The 21,678-nt window shown below is 51.5% G+C and overlaps 1 protein-coding gene across 1 annotated transcript in view; it reads right to left on the reverse strand.

The window, feature by feature from the left end:
- The window catches only part of ptprsa (protein tyrosine phosphatase receptor type Sa), a 144,078-nt gene that overhangs the window by 85,950 nt on the left and 36,450 nt on the right, over window positions 1-21,678 (reverse strand). The window contains exons 3-4 of the mRNA XM_084675492.1: window positions 12,536-12,681; window positions 10,109-10,250 (exon numbers count right to left, since the gene is read on the reverse strand). Coding sequence (XP_084531618.1) covers window positions 10,109-10,250; window positions 12,536-12,681 — 288 coding nt within the window. The remainder of the gene's footprint in view (window positions 1-10,108; window positions 10,251-12,535; window positions 12,682-21,678) is intronic.

Genomic DNA, 21,678 nt, shown 5'->3' on the forward strand with positions numbered 1-21,678 from the left:
CAAGTCTCGTTTCGACAGGAGGCACCTGTGTGCACTAGCTCGCGTTCACCATTTTGCTTCCTGCCAATTAAATAGCTTGGCAGTGCGTCAACTCAATTATTAGGTCAATTCCACGAAACAACCGCTGCTTCGCTCGTACTTATTCGCAGTCCTATACGATACTGAGTGCGTACGAAACACACAGCAAAGGAAGCGAGATAGTGTCTGTGGTTTATGAGGGCGTAGGAGCCGACTAATGGAGAAAGGCACAACAGATGAATTCTAGTTCCCTACTATTGCTTTCTATTCACATTGCCTGGTCCATTGTCTCCCAGATATTAGAGGGTATTTGAGGCTAGTGTCTAGCAGGAGAGCGTGAGAAGACTTCAGTCACCTTTCCTGGAGCAGGCCGCGAGACAAAACCCTCAAGACTCACGGCCAGTAGAAAAAAAAACGAGCTCTCCTGCCAGCCAACGGGCAGAGCTTTCCCTGCCCATAAAGCTGTCTCCAAAACATCGACTGACGAATACAGACGCAAGCACCTGTAAAGGTTTCAAACCAAATTGAGGGGAAAGATAATTGAGGGAGATTAAGGGGCGATTGGAGGAGGGGTATTGTCCTCTGGGCCATTAGCTTGGTGCAATTAGGCCCGTAATATCAGGGTGGTGGTAACCTCCAGCAAGCAGAGCAACAAATATGAATATGTTTTGCGATGAATGGGAAAGGGGCAAATGGCTGACGGGCCGGTAATTGCTCGTTGTGGCTAATAGCTGTGGAGGCAACAAGCAGCCAATGGGGATGGAAGCGCAGGAGGGGGAGGGGGGTCACAGGGGGGACGGACCCCCGTTGGGAGAACGACGACAGAGGCGAATGAACACGTCGCTGGAAAAGATGACAGGCGCGAGGGGAGAGATGCGAGCAGAATGATAACGAACCGGAAAGGAGAGAACTGGCTGGAGAGACAGATGTGGTGGAGCGAAAGGGAGGGATATTTACGTAACCCTCCCTCTTTCCTTCCAAAGGCGAGACCTCGGATATCGTTTCAACGGGATTTCCTGCAGAACAGGGGTGCTTGGCGAGGGACTGACCACAGAGGCTAGACTTTCCCTCGGTCTACAGAGTTCGCACCCAAAGTAATAATGAAAAAGGACCAAATTAAAATCGAAGTCTTCCACGGCAAACCAATTGCCTCCACTCCCTCCCACACCCAAATGTCCCCGAACGACCAACGCAGGCCCATTCTCTCCAAGTCTATTCAGTACAAAAGGCCAACAGTAGTCAACACAAGAACAGCTACTGCTCTAATCGGAGCCCAAATATGCAATGCTAATTTAGCATCCAGCGGGTTCTGGAACGACACTTTGGCTCGGTCTCGCTCGCATCACAATGCAGACGCGCGCACACCAACCGTTTGCCCGCAGAACAAGTCCTTTGTCACCCGAGGGCGGCTTGGAAGGCGGGCGGCGCGCCCGGGGGAACAGATGTTCATTTCGCGTGGTCCAGAGCCAATGCGAACGCCCGATGGGGGTCAGTGCCAGTTGAGACTGACGGCGCAGGCGGCAAAGCGGGCGGGTTAGGGAGGAGGCAAGGCCGGGCGAGGCTGTGTCGACATGGGGTGGCGTGCCGCGTTTGCTCTTTAAGGGGCGGGGGAGCCAGAGTGTTCTTTAAATATGAACAGCTGCTGTTCAACCCAGTGGAACCAAGGCACTGCTCCAAGACAGAAGCTCGGTAATCACAAGAAAAGCTGTCTGGAAAGCATCTTCATTCCCACCCTCTCTCTCTCTTTCTCAGTCTCTCTCTCTCTCTCTCTCTCTCTGTGTTTCTTTCCCTTTTTCCTAACCCTTCTTTTGCCTTTAAATCCCTTTCAGGGACTGAAGGTATGTTTGCACAGGTTGGCCTGGGTGCTACTTGTGGCGAGGCATAATGCAGTTATTATTGCAGTCTTTGGGGGGGGGGATTTGAAAGGAAGGGCCGAAACGAACTCCGACACTTGGCGGGGAGGAGGGACTCGAAGCCTATCAATTTTGGCCCAAACTGCGGGGCATTCGGTTTGACCTCTGCGCTGTACCGCCTTGGTCACCCGGGGTGTCGCCTCATGTTTATTCACGAGGCCCCGCGGCCCTCCCGTTCACCTCCCCCAGCTCATATTTATTCATGAGCCGGGTGGGCCCTCTGAGGGTCGGCGACTCGATCCGTTTCCACGGGAACCACCCTATCTCTCACCATGGAGACGGGGCGTTTCTGATGTCTCGGCCGCTCTGCACATGTGAGCACAGGAGACGCTAGAATGTACGCTATGGATATGGATGGTTTCTGTTTTCTTGGAAATCTGAGCTGATAAGGAAGCCGTGGACATGTGGGAAGAACAATAAAGGTTGTAGGGGCAATCGAACAACTGAGCATGTATCCTCGTAAAGCCAGCTTGGACGACACTGGTCTTTCAATTTAGACTTGACCAGACAGTTGAGGGATAATCGGACAAAGGAGTCCGTTTATCGAAACTTTCCACTGAGTCGTAAACCAATCAGGTGCCAGTAAGCCCCGGAATCCTCTTCCCCTCTTGGTCGCTTTCTAGTTTCTCTGTCATGCTTCTCTAACCCTTTTCCAGCCTTCTGCCACTTCCCTCACAAATAGATCCCCTCCTCCTGTAAACCAGGGGCCGCCGGACCACCCTACTTGAGCAGGCGCTACACGGAAATCGTTGGCGAAAGTTTGCCGAGCCGAGATCCCCCCCGGGGGGGTTAGAGCAAAAAGATTCCAGCCACTTATCCCCCCCGCCACGACCCCTCCATCTCCACCCCCCACCCAATCCCCTTGCTCCGCTTTCCCCCGGTCCACCAATCACAGCTGATTACCGGCTCTCCAGGTTTCCGGGGATCAAAGGATTGGGAGGCTATAAACTTCTGTCATAGTGAATTTCCTCTCAGCGCTGCTTTTTTTTCCCCATTCCTGACGGTCCGGGAGAGCTGTCGGTCGGCGTGCGGCCGGGGTGCAGATGCGTCTGGGATTGAAGAGTGGACCGGCGGGGCGCGAGGTCGACCGGAGAGTACAGGGCTGTCTGTTTTACCACCAATCGCAGACTGTTGATGGGGGTGCTCAGGCAAGTGGCCCAACCCTCTAAACGAGCCTGGGAGAATGGCCCGACGCCCACGTAAATTCCCCTGGCCAAGGGTCCAAGGTTTTCGCTGTGGTCAGTTCACCACGGCGGAAAAGCCTGCGGGCTGGTCTTGGCACGCCGCGGGCGCAGCCCCTGCATGGCCGTTGACGCAGGCGAGCCGCGCGGATCTTAACGCCGCGAAACAAATGTTTGACCCGGTCCAGCTGAGGGAGGGGGGGTGAGGGCTGGGACATGGCGTGTGGTTGAGGGGAGAGGCGGGAGATAATGCGGCGGGCAAATACAGCTGGGCCTCTGTTCATAGCGCGTCTCCGCCGACTCCATCAAACGAGGTCTGCTGGGGCTATCTCCACGGAGAGGCACCCCCTCTCTCTCTCTCTCTCTCTCTCTCTCTCTCTCTCTCTCTCTCTCTCTCTCTCTCTCTCTCTCTCTCTCCAGTTCTCTTATCAGGCAACTCTTCCTCTTTATTTTGCTCCCGCTGTCGCTTTCCCTCTGGTCGTTTCATTTCCTCCCTCGCCACGCTTTTTTTTTCTTGGTCTTTCATCGGTCGTCGGATCTGACTTCCTAATCATCGGTTATCATTCCGGCCCTCTCTCCCCGTTCATCACCTCCACTCCTCTCCCTCTCCCTCTCTTGCTCTCTCTCTTTTCGCTGCATTCTTTCAATTCTCTCACTGCCCATTTTTCTGGCCCCATCCTCACCATCCTTTTTTTTCCGTCTCTCTCTCCCTACCGCTTTCTCTCCTTTTTTTTCCCTCTGGGCTGTGGACTTGGAAAAGGGGGAGAGTGGGTCAGAGGTGAGGACGGAGAGAGCTGCCCTCTATTCTACTTGATATCATCAGAGCCGATGCCCACCTGCTCCACACGCTAGACTCACAAAAACCCTAGAGCAAACCCTTGTCTCTTACTTTCTCTCTCTCACTCGCTCCCTTTCTTTAAACCTGTCTACCTCTGAATACAACTCCGAAAGTTGTACGTAGAAGTATTAAATAGGAGATTACAACTGTGTTTGTGGACACAACATAAGATAATAATACTTTGGCTCAATCGCCTTATCTCCCTCTCCCTCTCCCTCTCTCTCTCTCTCTCTCTCTCTCCCCCCCTCTCTCTCTCTCTGTCTCTCTCTCTCTCCCCCCTCTCTCCCTCTCCCCTCTCTCTCCCCTCTCTCCCTCTCTCTCCCCCTCTCTCTCTCCCTCTCTCCCTCCACTGTCCTCCCAGGAGATGAAGTCAGTTGTAAACTCTCTCCATTGTTAAAGCTATCCCGCTCAGTGGAAAGGGGACCAGCAAGCTCTTCTCTGCCCAATTAGGCTCATGATCTGTTGTTGGGGGTGCCGCGACCTTTACCCCCACCCCGGCATGTGACAATTACCCATGAGCCAGCGAGGCGCGGAGATCGGCCGAGGGTCTAGCGAGACGCCTATATACTGTGCACGTACGCAACGTAACGCATCCAATATACCTGTCTGCCTTCTCTCAATATGTCACCTGTCTCTGTGGAAAAGCGGAGGTATGTCTCGTGTGTGCTGTGGAGCATATCCTCTGCATGGTCTACGCTGAGGAGAAGAGAAAGACCCTTTTGAACTAATAGAAGAGAGAGAGCGAGAGAGAGAGAGAGAGAGAGAGAGAGAGAGAGAGACAGAGAGAGAGAGAGAGAGAGAGAGAGAGAAAGCAGCAGAAAACAATGGCGGTGGGTGGTCAATACTAATCCATTGAGATTCATCTTGCCGTCCCCCTTGAACCTAGCCATGATCACCGTCCTTAGTTTTCCTCCTCAACCCCATGCACAAAGGCAAAAACGCGTACAGCACACGAACATGTTTCGCAGGGCACACAAGCAGAAACACACAAAAACGCGCGGCCCCCCCCGGGCTCTCTAACTATGATAATGCAGCTCCCACCACCCCCCACCACCCCCCCCCTCGCGCTGTCCGGCTCATCAGCTACGCTCCGTTACCCCAAATCATTCAAGGCGCAGCTCTGGGAACACCCAGAGGCTAATACCCGGCGACTTCCCCCCCCCCCCCCCCCCCCACCACCGAGACACCAGCCGGGACGCCCTTGCCGACCCCTGGGTGCTCTCACATCTCGCTCCTCCTCAGTGGTGAGAGCAGACCGAAAGGAGATGGCCAGACAGAAGACGAATGCCGCGTCAACGAGAGGGTGTGCCAGGGCTTGGAGGAGGGCTCTACACCAAAAACGGAGGAAGCCACATCGAGGAGGGGCGGAGAGCTGAAGATGGACGCTTAGCAAAAGATGTCTTCAAAAGCTTGGCCCGATGCCAGAATCCACCGTCTCCTCCTCTCTAACTCTACCTGCCCTTCCTTACTCCAAAGCTTTTTAATCTTGGGAGATTGGAGTGCGCGGCTAGCTGCGCCGCGCCCACACCAATATTTCACTCCCAGCTCGCTAGAATCGGATTGGATCCTTCTTGCCCATAGGGACCTTTGCCTCGTGGTTACGGTTACTCAGCCGAGAGGGTTTGGGTAGCAGGCTGCATGCTGGACTGGTTTTAGCCTTGGCGTAACGTTCTTTCGTTTAACGACAGCATGTGTCAAAACCCGTCCAAAACCCAACCAAGAGACCGAGTGAGGATATTTCGTGGGTGATGATGGGTGGGTAGCCCAACCAGGAAGTGACGAGTGGGTTCATATTTTGGTTTCCTTAACCTCCCAGTTCCGTCAACGACAGCTCATAAGGGTTTGCATGTGTGTGTCTACGCACCCAATTTGTGTGCCAGCAAGCGGTTGTCGAAACATATACTACTTTGCTCAGCGACCTGATCCAATGAGCCCTGCTTCGGCCTTGCCTGCTAAGCCTGTCCGCTACGTCGACCTGTCCTCGCTAACGAGGTCCCGAAGCAAGGGGGTCAGCCACAGGGAGAGGGGAAGAGAGAGAGACACAGATAGAGAGAGGGAGAGAGAAAGAGAGAGAGAGAGAGAGAGAGAGAGAGAGAGAGAGAGAGAGAGAGAGAGAGAGAGAGAGAGAGAGAGGAGGGAGGGGGTAGAGATAAAATGGAGGGAGAAAGAAAAGGGGGAAAGAGAGTGTGTGTGTACACTTGTGGATATGGAAAAAGGGGGGAAATGAGAGAAAGAGCGAGAGAAAAAAAGGTAGGGAGAGAGAGAGAGATATAGTTGAAGAAATTGCAAAGAGGAGGCTGCTGTGGAAGAAGCCAGGGTGCTCGGGGAGAGGGCGAGGGAGAGAGGGCTAGCTCGGCCGGCTCTATAAAAGAGAGTTTACTCAGGTTGGTTTTAGTTCCACCTGGAGAAGAAAGGAAGATGAAAAGAAAAAAGAAAGAGGAGGGAGGATAGAAGTGTGTGTGTGTGTGTGGGGGGGGGGGGGGCAGCATTAGAGTGCGGACTGGCATGTGTGTGTGTGTGTGGACCTGCATTCGAATATGGACTGTGGACTGGGATGACTGAGCGTGTGTCTCTTGGCACGAGGGGAGGGCTCATGGGTGGGTGAGGGTCTTTGGGTGAACGAGCACAGATGGTGAAGCCAGGGCTGCTGTTTGTGTCGGGACGGCGTTAGGGGTGAGTGCCAAGGGTCAGTCTTGCGTTGTGTGTGTACTGTATGTATATGGGTGTGTGTACGTGTGTGTGTGTGTACTGCGGTGCCAAGGTGGGCCTGCTGCCACGGCGAACAGGTGTTATTTCCAACTGAGCTCGGGAGAGAAAGAGAGAGAGAGACGGAGAGAGAAAAATAAATGTCAGGACAGGGATAAAGAGGATGAAGGCCAGAGAAGAAGACAAACTAAGAGAGACAGAAAAACGCGGGCGTCTAAGCGCACGTGTGTCTCGGACCAACGGCCCCCGGTGGACGGCGTAGGGAGCAGGAGGTGTCGGCCGGAAACAGGCGGGCCTTTCTTAGACCTTCGCAAACTGTTCTCTCCCTCACCCTCACCCACACACACACTCAGATCGGCGTTCTAGGAAGTAAGCAGCCAGGGGGTGGGGGAAGGGGAGGCGACATCGTTAAACGTAGCTCCCCCCCCACCAGAATGGGACCTGTTTAGGTGGGGGGGGGGGGGGACGCGACGTACTGCGCCTCTCAGGATCAGCGCTGAACCAGCTTTAGACTGGTTGCGGGGGGGGGGGGGGGGGTGGAACACACTGTGGGGGGGGGGGGGGTGAAAGGGGAGTGTTTTGGGGGGCGTGCGCTCGTCTGTGCACGGGAGTGCGTGACGCCGGTGTGTGCGGACCCTCTGTGCTCTCTTCCTCTCTGTGCGTCTGAGTGTGTGTAAGGGGGGGGGGGTGGTAATTCTTTGGGTAGCCATCAGGACCAGTGTGACTCCAACGATGCTAAGTATGATTAGCCCCTGCGGCGACTTGGAGATGTGTTGATGGCTGCATGAGCTGTACTGACGTATGTAGGGTTACATGTGCCGGGGTGTGTGGAGGTGTAAATTTGTGTGTGGGTGTGTGTGTGAGTCAACTTGTGAATTTTGGGTTTGGTGTGTATTACTTTGACCCCTGTCATTCTGATGACCTCCGACAGCACATCTCAATTTCACTCTCCACTCCTTCAGCCTACTTGTATCTCTCCTCCCTAGATGTGCATCCATATCCCCCCCTTCATCCTCTCTCTCTCTCTCGGTCTTTTCTCTCTCTTTGAATCCTTTCCATTCTCTCCCTTTCCTTTGCCTGTCACCCTTCTATCCGATCCACTTTACCTCGAACCCTCCCTCCCTCCCTCCCTCCCTCCCTCCCTCCCTCCCTCCCTCCCTCCCTCCCTCCCTCCCTCCCTCCCTCCCTCCCTCCCTCCCTCCCTCCCTCCCTCCCTCCCTCCCTCCCTCCCTCTCTCCCTCCCTCCCTCCCTCCCTTGCTCTCCTCCAGTCTTGCCCTGCTGTGCTGATAGGCCAGTGTGAGGACAGGCATTTGAACAGATGGAGGGAGGAGGAAGAGAAGGAGGAGGGGAGGTTGGGACGAGGGAGGGGGGCTCTCCTCTCCTCCCCCCTAGCTTGAGCTGCACAGCTCTGGGCCTGCCTGCCTGCCTGCCTGCCCTGGGCCTGTGTGGCGGCCGGTCTCCTGGGCCCTGCCCCAAAGCCTGGATTTCCATGTAAGACTGGGCTGCTGACAATCACGGCTAACCCGGGCTGCTGGGCCCCAGTCCCAACCAGGAGCCCCAGCAAGCTGCCAGCTCTCCAGCTCAGCTCACCCCCCAGCCAGCCCCCTCCGCCCCCAGCCTCCCGCTCCCAGTCCTTGTCACAGCTTTAGTCCTGGTCACACAGCAGCATCAGCCAGGGAACAGGGGCAGATGGTAGCGTTGGAGGAGAAAAAGGGAGGGAGAGAGACGGAGAGAGAGCGGGAAAGAGGAGAGGGAGGGGGAGGGAAGTAAAGAGAGACCAAGATAAAAGGAGGGGTGAGAGAGGGAGAGAGATAGAGAGACAGAGACAGAGAGAGGAGCTGGGATGAGTACAGGAAAATAGAGAGAGGAGAGACAGAGAGAGAGAGAGAGAGACAGAGAGACAGAGAGACAGAGAGAGAGAGAGAGAGAGAGAGAGAGAGAGAAGGGGTGGGCAGAGAGAGAGTCAGGAACAGGGCAAGAGCCCAGCTCCCTGTCCAAACATGACGTCAAGCAGGAGCGGTTGTGCCAGGGAGGACAAACAGGATAACGCGTGATGGCCCGGGGCTGTCGGAGCCAGGCATGATGGGAAAACGCCCCCAGAGGGATGGGACACTGAGTGGCACGGGAGACAAATGGAGGTAGAGAGGGAGAAGGAAAGAGAGAGACAGAGAGACAGTGGCAAAGACAACGACAGAGAGGGAGAGAGCCTCTTTAACAAAGAGAAAAGGGCAAAGAGAGAAATGGACCGAGATAAAGAGCTACAGAAAGAGACATAGAGAAAGAGACATAGAGAGACAGGGAGAGAGAGAGGGAACGATGGAGAGAGAAAGGAGGAGAAGGATCGAGAGAGATGGATGGATGGAAGAAGCAGACGGAAAAGATGGATACAGAAGCATAGATATAGAGGGATTGAGAGAGAGAGAGCGCAAGAGAAGGGAGAGGGGTAACGCCGTGACTGATGGCTGACACTCTGTCTCCGACCCCCCCCCCCCCCCCCCGACACGGGAGTGTTATATTTCCACTCGGTCTCACACATCTGTCAGATACACGACGTCGCCTGTGCGCGACCAATCAAGACCCTTTCTCCGGGCTCTCCTCGACAGACAATGAGGCCTCTTAGCGCCCTCTGGAAAACGGCACCATCTCTCTCCTCCTTTGAATAGGCGGCTGATGAAGCTATAGCTGCCCAGATTGATCCTTGATAAACATCCAGCCCCAAACTACCGGCAAGAGACGGGACGAAAGGGGGGAATATTCGCCCGGTGCCAAACTCCATCTGCCCTAAGTGAATCTGGAGCACTCTTCTCGAAACCTCGTACCAGTAATTGAAAGTGCGGCGGAGTGGGTTGCAGCCCACGCTTATCTCTTCTCCGCTGCGACCTCTGATAACGCGGGCTGCGGATAGGGCCTGAATATGGTTTCCAAGTGCGTCGCTTGCACCTATCGACCCTTATCAGATCCGCGTTTCTGCAAAGAGGCCCACGTTGTTCCAGGAAGTGATATGTGGCCAGAGACCTCGCGTTACTTCCTGATGGTAACCGATTGGCGACACGTTTTTTTCTTTCTTTCTTCCAAACGGCACGTTTGAGGTACGATATTGTTGTCGCATCGTGTATCTCGTAGTACAGACAGACAGCTCCTCGGCCTTCCCCACGGTAAGGCTGTTACGACTGTGTCCTTTTAGTCCTCAATGGGCTTTGTCGGTCAGACTACATTTACATTTCGTCATTTAGCAGACGCTCTTATCCAGAGCGACTTACAGTAAGTACAGGGACATTCCCCCCGAGGCAAGTAGGGAGAAGTGCCTAGCCCAAGGACGCAACGTCCTTCGGCACGGCGGGGAATCGATCCGGCAACCTTCTGATTACGAGCCTGACTCCCTCACCGTTCAGCCATCTGACTAAAGGCGTCGTCTATAGCGAAGGGACGGTAACGTGACGGGCAGGCTCACCTCTGATGATGGACAGCTTGGCGTTGACGTTGATCTCAGCCTCGCTGTTCTCGGCCACGCACTCGTAGATGTTCTCGTCGCGCGGGGCGCGGAGGGGCTGGATCCTGAGCACGGCCCCCGCCCCCTCGTCAAACTCGATCGTCTGGGGTGGGAAGAGAGAGAGTGATGTGTGTTACGATCAGAGCTGTGTGTGTGTCAAACTATAGTCTGGGATAGGGAGAGAGAGACGTGCGCGCTACGATCAAAGCTGTGTGTGTGTGTGTCAAACTGTGTTTCACGTGTGTATCAGAGTTGTGTGAGCGTTTGTGTGACCAACTCGAAAGCATTCCCTTTTCACTCCTCTGAATAGACACATTCACCATTCACCAATCCTCCTGACCCTGAGTTCAGGAGATATGTTTAGAACACGCACCGCACACAAACACAAACATACACACGTATGCGTGGATCAATGGGGCAACAGGGAAGAAGAGGCTGGCGGGGGTAGCCGTCCCCCAGTTGTGTCTTTAAAGATCTCAAGGCCAAAACTCTAATGAGGAAAAACAGTGTGAGTTCAACACTGAGATCGATAACAAAGTGAAAGCTGGAGGGAGGCCGGATTCCCTTTGAACAAAAATCGCAAATGCGGGAAAACGCATACTCGTAAATGCGTCATTTCAGTCAGAGTTCAATCCTGCACCCCCTGGGGATTTTGTTTGTTTAGCCAATCCCCTCCCTCCTTCCCTCCTTCCCTCCTTCCCTCCTTCCCTCCCTCCCTCCCTCCCTCCCTCCCTCCCTCCCTCCTTTCATCGAGAGAAACGTAATGCAAAACAGCACGTTTTTTATTTGTCCCATTTCACAATATTTCCTTGTTTTTGCTGCTGCTGCTGCTGCTGCTGTTGTTGTTGTGCTGTCGCCGTTGCCTTCCTGTAGGCGAGGGCAAAGTCTTCCCAGTGTGCTTCCAGCGTTGATAGCGCCAGCGAGCTTTAATTAGAGAACGCTGAGCATCAATCAAGACTTTAAAGCCTCCATCTGGCCTCACGCGGAGACCGAACGGCAAACAAACATCATGAATAAAGCACAGCTTGGCGAGTTCGGAAAATGGATGCCGGCAAAAGGGCCTCGTCGCCAAGACTGGCGAGTCCCCTCGTTCAGCTGGCGAGCTCTCAGTGGCGCCGAGGGGTGGAAATGTCGCTTTCAGCGCCCGGTCGCCCGGCCTGGCGCGGGCGGTGCCACTGACACGCACTCACTGCCGCGTATCTGTCGTGTACGATGAAGACGTACAGCGAGGACGTGCGTGAGGGCGGGGACAGGTAGATCTTAGCCGCTTTTCACGATGGCTAAAACACATTTCTTTGAAACCGTCAACCGTGTTCTCAAAACTGGAAACACAAAGCCAAATGTTCAAACTCAATTTCCAAAACCTCTGACTCTTCTGGCAAAATCAAACACTCGCCCCGAAACCATGTAACCTGTGCTCGAAATCAAACTATGCTGTCAGATCATGAACACAACAAATCAATATACAAACACCATGGAGCAATCATCAGACACAACACCAAAAAGATGGAGAACACAGCATCCAGGGCATGTAGTCCCGTGTAAAGACAAATTTGTTTATGCTCACACAGTAAATGCATTTACGTAGCAATAAAGAAAATTGATTTGGGATTTTGAAACACTGGATTTTGGTGTTTCAACACCCATTGACACTTTCCTGATATATGAGTTCTATTCGATATGTGGCAGTTCTATCTGCATATGTGAAGCCCTCTGTGACATTGCTTGTAAAAAGGGCTACACAAATATTGTACATTTGATTTGGTTTGAAAATATTACAGTAACCTTCGCAACTTACTACTGTCAATAAAGAACAAAGAAAAACGGGGTAAAAAACCCTCTGGTGTGCTGGATGCAGCCTTGAAAACAATCCACACCTATGTCACCACAGGCCAATCCCATTGCCTGTAGGAGATTTACCCTGGTATATGGGTTTTGGTCATAGTCCTTCCACCGCCACACAGAGAAAAGCTCTTCAGTTGGGTTGAGAAAAGGGCTCTATGGTGGAAGGTAAACATTTACAGTAAAATAATTCTGGTTCTGTTGAACTATTCTTGTATACACCACGGTGAAAGCTGACATTGTCCCAATCCACCATTAAAAACGAGTGTGAAACATTTGGAGTCATCGTGTTTTACAGACGACAACTGTGTTGTACTTTTTACTGTGTTTACCATTTTGCAGCACGAGTGCATCACAGTGCAAAATGGGTTTAGTGAATGAGAATGTGTTGAGAGTTTTGCCAAAAGAGTGTCTGATTTGACAAATTGGTCTAGTTCACTGAACATTTGATGCAGAGGATGGTTTAGTGTTTTAGCAATCGTGAAAAACTGTAGCGACCCCTGTCGTTTCCTCCTAACCATAAGGGGGTGCTAGTGGGCATCTCACCTCGATGCGCTGGGAGTTGACCTTCTTCCCCTTCTTGTTCCAGCTCACCCGGGGTTTGGGGTCACCGGTCGCTTGGCACACGAAGGAGACCACGCCCCCGGATACCCCGATCTGGTCGACGGGAACTTTAGTGAACCGAGGTGGTGCTGGAGGAAGAGGAAGAGGAAGAGGGAGAGAGAGAGAGAGAGAGAGCGAGCAAGAGAGAGAGAGAGCGAGCAAGAAGAGAGAGAGAACGAGCAAGAGAGAGAGAGAGAGGTCGTTACTGCAAATGACAGGCGATGGGAAGGCAAGTATCAGTGGAGATAACCAATTCATTATTAGTCCGTCGACGCATTCAAATCAAGGGGACGGTTTGTGAAGAGCACAGACAGTGACACGCACACTCACACCCCCACACCCCCAACTGTCTGAGCAGGGAGTGGGGCTGGGGAGCAGAATTTGGAATTCCTCGGCCGTGTGAAAGTGGAACCCTCACATCGCTGTCTCAGAGACAGACAGGCGGACGGGAATTTCCATATCAAGAGGGAGGGAGAGACAGAGAGTGAAAGACCAAAAGGTAGACAAAGACCAAAAGAGAGACAGCGAAAGGGGGGAGACAGGGAGAGAAACATAAAAATGAAAGAGGGACAGAGAGAGAGAGAGAGAGAGAGAGAGAGAGAGAGAGAGAGAGAGAGAGAGAGAGAGAGAGAGAGAGAGAGAGAGAGAGAGAGAGAGAGAGAGAGAGAGAGAGAGAGAGAGAGAGAGAGAGAGAGAGAGAGAGAGAGAGAGAGAGAGAGAGAGAGAGAGAGAGAGAGAGAGAGAGAGAGAGAGAGAGAGAGAGAGAGAGAGAGAGAGAGAGAGAGAGAGAGAGAGAGAGAGAGAGAGAGAGAGAGAGAGAGAGAGAGAGAGAGAGGCGGTGGACTGCAGAGAAGTCTATATGAGCCGGGGAAGTGTCCATCGTGTATCAACACCTCGGGGTAATTACACTACAGACAATGCACAGCCTGACACGCTGACGCCGACATGAATTATTTAATGGAGCAATGAATAATAAAGAGCCCCCCAGTCTCTGTCTATGGCTTTATGCCCCTCCTGTAACCCTCCGTTCACTCACACACACACAGACAGACACACACACACACACGCCCTCGTTGAGCAAAATCCTCAAACCCACACACGTCGCTCGCCCGGCTGCCTGCACCAGATGTGCGCAAACGGCCCGTTGGAGAGACAGAGGGATGGGACGGAGGAACAGAGACAGACGGAGAGAGAGAGACAGAGAGAGAGAGAGAGAAAGAAAGACAGAGAGAGAGAGAGAGAGAGAGAGAGAGAGACAGAGAGAGACAGAGAGAGAGAGAGACAGAGAGAGAGACAGAGAGAGAGAGGAGTGATGGAGGGATAAAGGGAAGGAGAGGAGACGGAGGGAGAGGGGCGATGACGGACGCGCACGTCCGGAAAGAAGGATGCTTGCTTTGGCATCTCAAACAGGTGGGGAGCGACCCGGGTAGATAAGGAAGCCACGGAACCAATCGGGTGGACGCAACTGGCTCCCCGGGTCCTTGTTTTTTTCTTTCCTTCCAAGAAAAACGTCAACACACGTCATCGTGACTCGACAGATCGAGTGAGGAACGTCCAAACGCGGAGCGAACGTTGTTTTTTGCAACTCTCCCTGTCTTGTACTGCTCCTGCGCCCGATGGGGCTAGCGAGGGGAGGAGGGGCTCGTTCTGTCACGGGGAGGGTGCTGGGGGCCGGAGGGCTGGGGCGGGGGTCAATCTCGACACGCGAGCGAGCCGGGTGGAGAGCCGGCGTCCGCCGTCTCGGGGGAGACTTGTTAACGGCCGGCGTGCCACGTTACGTGGGTATGATCAAACAGCCAAGGCTGGAACATCAGATGAATAATTAAGAGGCAGCGAGCTGAGCCCTCTCTCTGGGCTGTGATAAACACACATGAAGGAGACATCCTGCATTGATTAGGGACACGCCTGATAGAGAGATAGAGTGAAGAAGCAGGAATGGGGGGGGGGGGGGGGGCGGGGGGGGCGGGGGGAAGAAGTTAGTTGGAGTGAGATGGAGCCTGGGGATACACGAGGCATTCCACGGAAAGTTCACTTTACCGCAAGAGAAAATAATATTGTATCGGGTGAAATCTTTTTCACGAGCGAGGATGAAAAAAAAAAAAACAGAATCTATATCTTACACGTCACACACGTGTTTGCGAGTCTCAACGAGCCCGATCGATGCACAGACTCGAGTGGGGCCGCGTGTGTCTTTGATCTCCCGGAGCCGTTGCGAGACTCGTCTCCTGGGTTTACCACATCCCCGGAACCCCCGCCCCCGAGGTTTCTCCACGTACATATCCTACGTGTATCCGTGTGCGTGTGGCGAGTGTGCACGCACGTGCCGCGTGCCGCGTGTTACGCTCGCACGCAACCGTGCCACGTTTGCACGATGTGTGCGCTTGCGTGCGCTCGCTGCGCAATTGCGTCGGTGACAACCCGGATCTCAAAACGTTCCGAAAACCATGCCAAGGAGGAGGTCATGTGTTCCGTGGGGAAAAAAAACCCCGATCCTTGATGTGACGTGCACTCTAGTTTAACGATACCTAATCGACAAAGGACCTGCTGTCCTGTTTGACATGTCTTCCATGACACCAACAGTGTATGCGGAGAACCAGACAGAGGTGAACAGGTCCCACGGCGAGAGGAAGGGGGAGGGGGTTGGAAACCCAGGACACCGACCACCCCACAGCGTTTGACCCCGCTGGCACACACACACACACCCCTTTAGAAGGGCTCACACAAGCTGTAGACGTTCGAAAGCGAGAGTGGCACGACCGCGCCTCCCGGGTTAAACCTGGAGCGCTGGTCTCTTCAACCGACGAGAGAGAGAGAGAGAGAGGGTGATGGAGGATGGAGCCACTATGTGAGGAAATGAAGAGAGACCGTGAAGCGAGAGAGAGAGAGACACTGACGGGATACAAACGGACGAGCAGATAATCCGAGAGGTGGAACCAAAGAGCAAGAGAGGGAGGGACTGGAGAGCGGGCGAGAGAGAGAGAGAGAGAGAGGGAGTAAAGGGGGGAGAGGGGAGAAGGTGGTAAAGCCGTCTGTGCCCGGCGTGTAAGCAGTGCAGCGGCAAACATCTAACACCGGCATCACACACAGCCCAGGGCTGTGTTTTACCCCTGCTGAGAAACCAAAAATCTGACGGAGGCATGAGAGGCATTGGAGTGGAAAGTGTTGTGCGAGTGTGTGTCTGAGCTTGATTAGGAATATGAGGAGCACGCCGATGACGAGGTCCTTTTCCACGTGCGCGTGCTGTACGTGTGCACGGGCGCTGCGTGAAAAGCGCCGTCGGCATAATTAACGTTTTGCAATTTTCAGCTGCCACTTGGCTCAGGGGCCTCGACTGGTGGTTATTGTTGAGTGTCACCCTCACTTCGTCAGCTGAACCTGGCCGTCACGCGCGATGCTAAATGCACGATTGTGAATACCGTGTGTCTATTGAAAAGAAATGGCTTTCTATTTTCGAACAACATCCTGAATGGCATCATCTCGGCTGAGCTTTGCACGCAATCGGAAAGAGCTGCCATGCCACCTCTGCACGCGCTGAGCAAATCTGTGGCTCGAAAAAACTAAACAAACAGACAATGATACCACAGTCACATTTTTCTCTCCAAATTCCTCGCAATTTTCTTAATACAGTAAACTTGAAGAATGGAGTTCAGCTGTTCACTCTCGATGACATTGAAAGGACATTGTCCCTGCAGCCTTATAACTGTCCCCCCAGTATCGCATTCTATTCCCATCTTCTTTCAAATGGAGAAAAGGTTCCAACTCAGCGCAGATAAGCACAGGCGACCAGGTTTATCTGCCTAGCAGGAGTCGGGTAAGGCAGGAATAGCATGAGATGGGGGAGCCGCTATCTTCACAGGACGGTAGAATGGAGCGTTACCGAGCAAACACAGCGGCCGGCGGGGGGAAGCTAACTCACACTGTGTAAGCATCTACTTGTTTTGCTAATGTAGCATCCCGCTACTGACCGCTAACTCTGCTCGTCGCCGATAAGAGAAATGACACAGCCTCGTTCAAACAGCCTACCGCGGCACGGGGTTGTTGCTATGTCGGTTTCCATTTACAGTCCTGTGCGTTCACCAGTGTACTTTGCGAGACCTGAAGACGGATCTGTGACTAATGTCGGCGAACATTGAAGCCCACAACATAAATAGGAGCTATTATGGCGGGAATGAGAAAAGTGGAGGACAAAATGGCCTCTCATAAACCCATTCAGTCATTTGAGAAAAGTGGGGGCTGAGAGGAAAACCACTTGGCATCCATCTAGTCGAATATAGACACCTGCGACAGCAGAGAAAAAAAGCCTATTCGAGGGTGAAAGGAACATTTGGACCCCATTTGAGGAGCTAGCGACTATTGGCCTATCTCACAGGGCAGTTAGCTTAGCCTACTCTACGGTGGTTGTAAGGTTGGAGGCATGACATTTTCTTTTCACCAATCGGAATGGGACTGTTAGTCTAACAGTGTAATTGAGCACACAGAGTCATGTTTCTCCAGACCTTGTTGACCTCCAATGCAGGTTGAAACGCAATCTTTTCCCACTTCCTGAAGGTGGCATATTGAGTCCGTAAGTGGAGCGATGGCGAGAGACGGAACGAGGCCCTAGGTGGTGTTAATCACAAATCTACGGCGGGTGGGCGGTTCGTGGCACTAACGCCAGCATGCCTGTGGCTACTTGTAACAGGGGCCCCCCATGTCTGGACTGAGGCGGGCCAAGATTGGCATCCCCTCGCCACTCACCCCTCCATACCCCCCCCGCCTCCCTCAACTTCAAACACGCCCAGCAACACCCTCCAGGTCCACAAAACCGGGCCCCATCCATCAGGCCCCGATTCTCAGAGGCTTCCATCGCTATGGTAACTAGCCTGTGTCCTCTCGGCCATCACTTGCATAGCTTTGCTCCTGGCTAGGGCTAATGGACTGCTGTGAGGACTTGAATGGGGATTGAGAGGAAAGGGGAGAGAGAGAGAGAAATAGAGAGAAACATAGAGAGAGAGAGAGAGAGAGAGAGAGAGAGAGAGAGAGAGAGAGAGAGAGAGAACCAAAGCCTGAGAGAGACAGAGAGAGAGAGAGAGAGAGAGACAAAGCCAGAGAGAGAGAGAGAGAGAGAGAGAGAGAGAGAAAGAAATTCAGTGGGATGTCAGTTGGAGGGGTTTTGACAGATGGATGAAAGCATGGCGGTCTGGTTGTGCTCCAGGCGGAAGACTCCCTCCCTTTCGAGACTCCCTCTAGTTCAACATCCCAAGGAGCGGGCATTATCCGTGGAGGGTTGACCTATCAAGTCACTTCAGTATGCAGGAAGATGGCCCTCTGGTACTCCAATCACCATGGTCCTTACTGGCTCGTCCAATGTTAGTTTCTGGTTTCAAACCGGAAAAAAAGAAAGCTTCAACAGAACTACGTCGATAAACAATCGTCCAGTCCGTAATAATCCAAGCCCTGGTAAACCTCCGGAGGGCTAATTTATCCAGTCCTCCACGAGACATAATTCTTACCTTGCTCTAGAAAGCTAACGAGGTAATGAAACAATTGCTTTTTCAATTAAGGACTGGGAAGGGAGGTTAATTGGAGAGCCACTCTCTGGGCCAGGTGGTGGGCCAAATCATCTTTGATGCAGTCAATTCGCAAAGCGATGCTGATGTGCATCGTCAAATCCAGGGTCATCTCCTGGGTCATCTCACTCCCCGACGAACGGCTCAGTGCTACGGAATCTCGGGAGGCCCATACAGTGCAAGCATCATTTCTGCATGCATGTTCTACATTTTATCTTGTTTATTATGTTTACTGTATGCACCTGCCCACCAAAGTCAAATTCCTGGTTTGGAACCACTTGCGATTGAACACTATTCTGATTATGTTTCTTTGAAAAACGTTTTTTTCTCCTCTTCCATTTGCAGTGAAATAAAGTTTGTAATTTCTATAAACTGGAAATGGACCTCACCGTCCCTCAAAAGCCCTGGGCAGGACTGGAGGAAGCCGGTTTAAGCTATAAAGCCCTAATGCTCCCGTGCAGACTATTCCAAGCACACGGTTGTCAAGGAGATGAATTCAGGGATGTCTTCTCATAGTGTCGAATTGGTCCCATTGAGACCATTGTTTTGAATACAGATGGAGGGGGGAAAAAAACGTCATGTTATGCTATAATCTGTTGGCAATAAATCAACTCGATTTCAAGAAGGCCAAAGGAAATTAAGTTTAAGAGCCCGGCCAATATCTGAATAGCTGGGGGACACCAAGGAGTTGCGAAATGGGACCAATTTTCTACAGTTCACTGTCTCTTAGGGCAATTGACACTTGTTGACTACATAAAACTGAAATTAAAACACCTGCAATTGGTAGGAACCCAAAATGGTCTCTGGCCAAATCTTACGTGTAACTGCTACATTTGGAGTGCCACAAAATGCTTCAGTCGGAGAGGAGATGATGGTAAGGGCCCTTGATCTATTCACGGAGTACTGCAATGAAATAAGGGGTTATCTATATCACTCCATCTGGTTTCACACTCAACCATGCTATGGAACTGAATAACCTAAAGCTACAACAAGCATTTCACCACCATATTTCTTGATTTGGAAAACGTATTGTACAATTGGCTTTTACACTATATATAGGTAACATAGCAGGCATTTTTCCCTTTCCAAAGTCACGATTCAAAACCTTTGAAGATGTGAATTTAGAGGGAGCCCTCATCAAAGTGTTGGACACAATTACAATTTCAAAGGACACCTTGCTGCTGAGGTGAATTCATTTATCCCGAAAAACAGCAAGGGGCACACACTTCCATCACTTGTATTGTTCTGTCAAACTTGACTCAAATGGCTATGCTCAAACTATTGGACTGTGTTATCCCATAGCAACAAAAACATTATGGATGTCAGCACTTGGTCAAATCAAATAAAAAAAGGCTTGGTGTTAATAGGACAAGAAAGTCATTTAATGCTACATACACGCTCGGATCGCAACAATCTCTGCTATGGTAAACAATATGGTAAACAATACTGAATTTCAATAAAGATGCTTACGGCTTTTGCTGATAACAGATATAGTTGGCACAGAAACAGAAACCCTCTATCCACATTACTCTAAGAGGATTTGCATTCACCAGTTTATTAAGATTAATGCCAGTTGAATAAACCCAGGTCGCTTGGTCCAATACAAAATCAAAGGCCTTGTCTATAAATCTTGTCATATTATTTGACTTTATGGACGTTAGCTGATTATGGAAATAAAAGCAAAAGGTGAGGACACTGTGGAGACATCTGTCGGTTGCTACTAAAACCGCAGCTTAAAAATAAGTAGTAAAAAGAACAAGTGTATCATGCCAAACAGATTGGGTCCCTATCATGTAATGAAGTTAAGGGTGTGGGGCAAAGGATTGGTCCTGTTTAGTGCCCTGGGTGAATGATCAAAATACATTTCCAATTCAAATTAAAAATCCTGAATTGAGGATCAAATTATGAGGGGCATTGCTGCTAAATATTGATGCTAAATCGGCTAAAGTGATGTGTGGAGTTTTTCAAAGGGTGGTCTATCTCAAATAGAATTCAACTCAATTGAAAGGGAGGGAGAAGGATTGAATGGGAGAAATAGTCTTTCTCCCTGAGGGGCCAGATTTTTTTTTATTTGGCAGCTTCAAAGGGAAAATAAATTATTGAAATTGCTCCCCCATCACTCTAGGCTCACGTCAATTACAATTAGTGGTCCCGGCTAAGACAAAGACAGGCCGGCAACTTTTTAGAAAATTGCATTGGAAAGTAAAGTGCATAAATAATCATACAAATAAAGATCGCACCTCATTGTCCTTACGTATTCCAAGAACACAACCTTGATGGGAGGAGTAATGTGCACATCGCCAATATGCACCCCCCATAAAGAAAAAAAACGAGAAACAAAACAAAACCTTATTTGGTCACTCAGTGGCGGGCTTGGAGGAATAACATGGCGCTTTTCCCTATATTTATGTACGGATTCAATTTTATCGCTGTGTGAGTCTGAGGAGGTGGCAGAGGAACAAATGGGATTTGCGGAGCCGGTGTTTTGGCGGGGCTATTCCGGGCACTGTTGTCTTGCGGTGTCTGCTGGCGACGGGAGCATAATGCAGGGCCTTGGATGCTGTGGTCAGGCAGACCGACACACCCTGCTGAATGGACAGGGTTGGGAAGAGTGTGTGTGGTTGTGTGTCTGTGTGTTTGTTTTCATCGGATCTGTTCTTGCTATGGGGTGAGAGCGCAGTCCCAAAGGGGCAGCCTACTTCCTCTCTAAAGAGGCCAGCGTTAGTTCTCCTTATTCCCACAGTTTCGAGTTCCACCGTACACACACACACGCGCGCGATGACCAACAGCAGCTACTAAATGCCAGCGGCATTTGTTATCTGTCTGAAGGAGAGTTGTGGTCAAGCGTGGTCAGATTGACCCATCTCTGAGACGGTTCTCGGTTCTGACAAGCCCATTCTGTTCATCTCCATCTGGAAATCAAATCAAATAGTGTTGTACAGACATTTTTACATGTCGTTTAGCAGAAGGATTTACAATGCCCACTGTTATCAATATCTAAGCCTAAAGGCAACACCGAGAAAAAAATCCTTAGACTGGAAAATAAAATAAAAGACACGACAGAAAACAATGACATTCTCACGGAAGAATAAAAACTGGAAGAAACAATAACTTTGCGAGAAGCAAGTCAGACACAAATTTTGTCTAGGTGGTAGAGAAGGACCCCAGGTGTTATCCATGGATTGGAGACAAATGGGTTTTAAGGTCAACTCCCTAAAATTCCCCACAGATTACAATGCAGGACTTTCGAGAGCAATACACAGGCAAATAAAAGGCTGCCATGCTCACAACAGTACAACAACAGTCCCGCCCGTAGGGGGTCTCCCGTTTCACACAAACACATGCACACACTCACTCACAAACACACACAATGCAAAGGGAGGCTTTATTACTGCGGAGTGGCTGGATTTATTCAACACTCTTTTTCCTTTTTTGATTAAAAATGTCTCCTCCTCCTTGTGATTTATGAGAGTGAAAGGAGGAGAGAGCGAGCGAGAGGGAGGGAGGGAGGGAGGGAGAAAGAGGGAGGAGGGAGAA

The sequence above is a fragment of the Hypomesus nipponensis genome, chromosome 16 (assembly GCF_054491055.1).
Source record: "Hypomesus nipponensis isolate SF chromosome 16, ASM5449105v1, whole genome shotgun sequence".
Classification (NCBI taxonomy): Eukaryota; Metazoa; Chordata; class Actinopteri; order Osmeriformes; family Osmeridae; genus Hypomesus; species Hypomesus nipponensis.